Source organism: Lolium rigidum, chromosome 3, assembly GCF_022539505.1.
Source record: "Lolium rigidum isolate FL_2022 chromosome 3, APGP_CSIRO_Lrig_0.1, whole genome shotgun sequence".
Taxonomy (NCBI): Eukaryota; Viridiplantae; Streptophyta; class Magnoliopsida; order Poales; family Poaceae; genus Lolium; species Lolium rigidum.
This window is the reverse complement of record NC_061510.1, coordinates 391,951,034-391,957,134: the sequence shown is the minus strand read 5'-3', so window position 1 is coordinate 391,957,134 and position 6,101 is coordinate 391,951,034. Positions and strand designations below refer to the sequence as shown.

The 6,101-nt window shown below is 41.3% G+C and overlaps 1 protein-coding gene across 1 annotated transcript; it reads left to right on the top strand.

Moving 5' to 3' along the window:
* The first annotated feature begins 3,582 nt into the window (after positions 1–3,582).
* On the top strand, positions 3,583–4,225 carry LOC124697670 (non-specific lipid transfer protein GPI-anchored 5-like). The gene is made up of 2 exons (XM_047230223.1): positions 3,583–3,898; positions 4,023–4,225. The coding sequence occupies exons 1-2, from the start codon at positions 3,583–3,585 to the stop codon at positions 4,223–4,225; spliced, it is 519 nt and encodes a 172-aa protein (XP_047086179.1).
* Positions 4,226–6,101: the final 1,876 nt, after the last annotated feature.

Genomic DNA, 6,101 nt, shown 5'->3' with positions numbered 1-6,101 from the left:
TTTCCACTCGCTTATGTCTCTCTCTTGAATCCAATTCCTTTTGTTGTTGTCCTCTAATCTTCCCCATCCCAACGATTGTGTGCATCACCGTGCATTTTACATCATCATTATGCTACATAGATGTTTAGTTTACATTGATATATGCCATCATACATCATTATTTATGCATTTTAGTTGATTTTCAGAACTTTCCTACAAAGTCCCAATCATTGGTATTTAAAATCTGGGAGACAGAAAACCCACTTTTTCGTTTTTTAATTATTTCAGGGCTTTTCGGACACCTAAAAACCGAGGCAAAAATAGTTGATCAGTTTTTCACCAAGAGAAGGACCGTGAGCAAAAGAAGCACGCGAGGGAGGCCACGAGAGACAAACGGCACCAGGTGGCGCGCCAAGACATGTAGGGCGCGCCACCCTGGTCCGTTTGCACCCCGGGTCCCCTTTTATACTATAGCCTCCGTTTCGCCTAAAAACCCAAGCCATATTTTTCCGAGATTTATTGAGGCGGCAGCGGAGGCGATAGTCCTCTCCTCTTCCGGGAGAGGGCAGATCCTGCCGCACCGGTGCCTCCGGTGAAGGGGAAATCGACGCCATCTTCATCACCACTCCTCCTTGGCTTGGGGGGAGGTATCTCCATCAACATCTCCATTAGCACCGTCATCACCACCATCTCCATCTACGAGATCGACTTCATTTCCTTCATAGTTTGTGTTGAATTGAACCCCGATATCATTTTGAGGCTATTTGCATGTCTGTGATTGGTACTTTATCTTTATTTGGTGAAGAGATTATATATTCAGTTGTGTTGTAATCATTATGCCTCTAGTCCATATCATGTTTGATACTTGTAAATAGTTCTCCACGTTCCTAAGGTCATAGGATAATCTGGCTATGATTCTATATGATGTGCAGTGAGTATTTGGTCAAGTTTTCTATCTTTTAGGTTCTTCTATGATGGTTTTATGCGAACTTCTACTGCATATTACTTCACCTATATGGGCTCATAGGACTGCACTTTAATGTAATGAATGTGTGTTGGAATGGACAGACTGACAGAAACCATTTTTCAATACTATGAGTTGCATTAGAGGGGTTTATATCGGCGACCAATGATCTTATTACTATAGTGGGATATTTATGTCTTAACGATTCCTATACTTGCTCATGAAAATGGCTCTAGGACCCATCATAAGGGGTCTGTTTGCTCACATCTATGGTTGCACCTAATTTAAACTCCGCCCTTGATTGAATGTTGACAAAATATTTACTATGTCGTGTAGAACTCTTATGCTACTAAATCCATGCCGTCCTCATGAACATTTGTCTCGTATAAGTGCACACACACTTGAGTTTGTACTATTGGTACATAGATGATTGGGTTTTTTCTCATTGAGAGCATTTAGATACTGCAATTTACTTTCTTACTTTATTGCAAACTATACACACAAAACACTAGAACTATTGATTTATTATTATTGTTTACTTGTCAAATTTTCTAACCAATACCTTTATTTTCTCGTGTTTTCGACAAATTTTTATTATTGAAAAGTACTGCAATTGATCTCCTACACTTGGGTGCCATCAACTGGCGATAAGATTTTTGGCTAGCATCTTGATGCGACTTATCATTGATGATCGTCTTCTTCCTCGCCGGCCTTCTGCTTCATTGAAAGATCCGGCTTCTCCGACAACACCATGGCGATCAACGATGGCCATGGTGATGCTGCTGATTGAGCGAGCTTCCCGGTCACGATGTACGTGCTTCTCATCTTAAATATTGCGCTACTACTTGCTCCATATTTAAATATGTTGCATGTGCTTAGTATGATGTGTATGGTTGCGTATGTTAGTGTATATGTGATTAAACTCACTCGGAAATTGCCTAATAATCTAACATATCGTATGGAAGACCATGGTAGTCTTGGTATTTAAGATAAAGTCATTAAAGTTAAAGATCTCCTTACTAAATTTCTTTTTAAGCTTCTTACGAAGGATGAGCCCTGACAAAAGGTCCCGAGGAGAAATTATGGTAGCTCAAAGGCCATCTTCCAGGTTTATTGGAAACTGGGAGATTCACATATTGGAGATGTCTAAGCAAACAAATATCTTCCACTTAAATCATTTATTATCAAAAAGGCTGGGCGATTTTTTTTTGTTAGGATAAATGGCTAGGAAATTTCACCCTCTAAGACTAATAACTATCTTTTTACCATATTCTGTCACAAAAGTGATACTATAATGGAGGTGTTCGGAACATCCTCATATAATGTGAATTTCAAGCGGGGTTTAGTCGGGCCTAACCTTGCGACATGGAATGCTCTTCACGGGTGGTTGGCATTAGTACAATTATTGCATGGATGCCACAAATTCCGATGGAGTATACATGCCAATGTCAAATTCCAAGTGGAATCCATGTTGGCATGTGTCAATTCGTAATAGCAAACAAATTTAGAAAATGAAACTATCCCGAAAAATTAAAAATTAGGTGGTATCTTCATAGGGGTGTGAGGATGTTAGTGGGTGCATGGGTAGGTAACTGCAAGAGATGATTCTTTTTTAGAAATAAAACGTGTGTAGGATTGATTCACAAGTGAAACCCTATCTTGTGTATATGATCGTTTATAGCTGGGATTTTTGTGCACATGGTGTGTAATATCCATGGGTTAGGTTGAAGATTAGACACTTGGTGCGTAATATTTTTGTTTCACTAAACTCAACTACTTGATTGACCAAATATTTATGAAGTAGGATAAAACATGTTTTGAACTTGTTTCACTTAACCGCAGTTGGCTTTTTGAAAATAAACCTATATACACCTTCTCTTGTGAGCCACATGATTGGAACATGTGATCAATGCTGTTTTTATTTCACATTGTGGTGGCATATTCGTTAGATCAGCCCTCCACGACCTTAGACATCTTTGTAAATTGTAATCTTGCATGATCATGTATTATTCCTATTACTTTTCTTCGTTGACACTCTTATAGCCTGCGTGCGTTATGTTCATGCGAAGACTAGGTGTAAACTCTATCACCTTGACGCGACTTGTGAGATCAGATAATATCAATCCTCGTCAGATAAAAATGTCTTTCCACCGCGGTATCTAGTAGTTTAAGTATTACGCATTCCATGTAAAGATGACAAATCCTGAAGAAAAATACAAGAGGCAGTCAACATAACCCCACCGTGACACTGCTTAGTTGTTAGTACCGTTGGTCATCTTCTAAGACGGCATCGAACGACACCTGGTTCAACTCTGAACATCAACTAATTAATTTAGCAGCCACATAAATAAAAGTTTTTCTGTTAGTAACTTGTACACGGCTGCTCCAGGAATTCGGATAAAGAAATCATTCCGTGTCAAGTGCAGGAAGTAGGGCCATGCAGCCCACCAACATACCCAACTAATTCCACCTTCCCCAACAAATATCACTCCTATATAATGACACAAACTCAACTCCAAAAGCACAAACACACAGCCCAATCAAACGCAAGCAAGCAGCATCTAGCTCCGATCCTCCAAAGAAGCTTAGACTATCGCCGTAGTAGCAAGTTAAGGAGAGAGAGAGAGGCAGGGAAATCAATGGCGGCGATCAGAGCAAGATGCCTCTTCCTGGCGGCGGCCGCGCTGCTGGTGACGTCGGCCTATGCGCAGTCCGGGTGCACGGTGGCGCTGATCGGCCTGTACCCGTGCATGAACTACATCAGTGGCAATGAGACTGCGCCGGCCAAGTCATGCTGCTCGCAGCTCAGCTCTGTAGTGCAGTCGCAGCCGGAGTGCCTCTGTAGCGCGCTCGGCGGCGACTCCGTCGGCGGCATGACCATCAACAAGACGCGCGCGCTCGAGCTGCCCAAGGCGTGCAACGTGCAGACCCCGCCGGTGAGCAAGTGCAACGGCGGTAAGTGTTCCATCGACAAAACCATTAGACAAGAAGAACAGATTCAGATTCACTAGTCTACCCACCGTTCATACATGCTTTTGTTTCCTGCATTGCTCAAAGAAAAAGTTTCTCTCTTTCGCAGCTGGTAGTGCGAGTGCTCCGGTCGCCGATGCGCCGACCACGCCGACTACGCCGGAGTTGCAGACACCTGCGGCTGCCGGCTCAGGGTCAAAGGCGACCCCATCAGGGTATATGCAGCAGAATGGTGTCTCGTCGCTCCATGGCCCAGCGAGTCTGGTGTTCGCGCTGGCGGCCGCTGCGTTCTACACCATGTCCACTGTGTGAGCGACTCGTTCAGTGGACTGAAGTGCTGGTTTAGCATTGGTGCTCTTGAAAATTGAAATGCCTTTATTTTTCCTGTTAGTACTAGTATTATTTACTTTTCCTACAGGCTTAGCACTGGTGAGGATTATAAGTCAGGTGTTTCATATATGTACTATCATTGGATTCATCTTCCGCACTTGAAATATAAATTTACTCATTGTATCTTTTTAATAAAAGAAATATATTAATATCACGAAGATACAAATTACATCTAGCTTCTGCAACAACGCAATATCCTAGTGCAATATAGTTGCACACAACTAGAAAAAAAAAAGAATTATAGAAAATAAAAGTTCTACTACAGAGATTTGTTCCTTGTAACAGTGGATCAACCACCACTAAGACAACACGAGAAATTCATAATCTCCAAAAACGATGCCTCAAAGAAAGAAACTGTCATCACCATGATCAATAACCATATGTTTTCACCCGGAGAAAGTCAACACTCACAAAACAATGCCTTCAGCAAGGTCGTTGCTAGTCACAACCAATTAAGACCAGACTTTGAGTTTTCACCCTGCAAGTTTTGGCGATGAATTCCTCCCGTGTTGTCGCCCCTACTTGTCAATGCCGATGCTTCAAGTCACGAATCACCAAGCCATAATCTCAATCCATATGCTTACATGAACCTTCTCTGCGCAAGAGGATTATGAAGTGATAACTTCAGCTAGGAAAGCTACAATTTGTGTATAAACAATTAAACACAACACATATGGGTAAAATTTGATATCTCAATCCATATGCTTATATGAATATATTTTTAGATTTTTTTAAAACTTGAAAGGTCATTTTCGAATTTTGAAATGAAGGGCTCCACTGAGTTTGGGATCCAAATGCATTGTTCAATTGTGAAACCATACATTTTTTGTAAGATCTTTCACGGGTGGAATTTGGAGTGTACATGGTGGGCAACATCCATGTGTTAGGTTTAGGATCGGACATTTGCTATGTAATATCCTTGTACAACTGAACTCACTCTTACTTGATTGATCAAATATTTATGAAGTAGAATAAAAGCTGTTCATCAACTCGCTTCACTAAATGAAGCTGGCTCCTTGCAAAAACCTACCCTTGTCAGCATGTACAAGATTGAAACATGTGATCAATGATGCTTTTATGTCACACTCATGGCGCCATAGCGCCATAGTCGTTAGATCGGCAGTCCACTATCTTAGGCATCTTTGTAATCTTGCAAGATTGCATCTTTTGTCTTTTCATTTCTTCTTTGGCTTTCTTATTGGTTGTTTGCATTCTATATATTCCATCCGTTTCTCTGAAGTTGTCTGAGATTTGTTAAAATTTAGATGTATCTACATGTATTTAGTGTCTAGATATCTAAATTTTTTGAGGACGTGGGCATAGCCCAGTGGTTGAGGTCGCAGTGGCGCATTCCAACGACCAGAGTTCGAATCCTGTCAAGAGCGAATTTCTGGAATTCTCACGCCGAGGTCCCGCTTCTTCTATATCATTTAGTGTCTAGTTCCTCCTAGCAACTAATTCATTTTTTTTAGATATCTAAATTTTAATAAATCAGGCAAGGTTCGTAGGACGGAGGGAGTACATAGACATATGCAGAGGCCGCGTGTAAACTCTATCGCATTAATACCGCTTATGAGATTTAATAAGATCACTCCTTGTCGAAAAAGAATATTTTGCATGTCAAGAAGACAAATCATGAAGAAAAATACAAGAGGCAGCCAACCCCACCGTGACACTTTGTAGTTGGTACCGTTGTTGCCATCTTCTAACACGGCATCGAACAACACCCGGTTCAACTCTGAACACCCCCTAATTCGTACAAAAAAATCAATCCGTGTCATGTGTTGGAAGTAGGGAC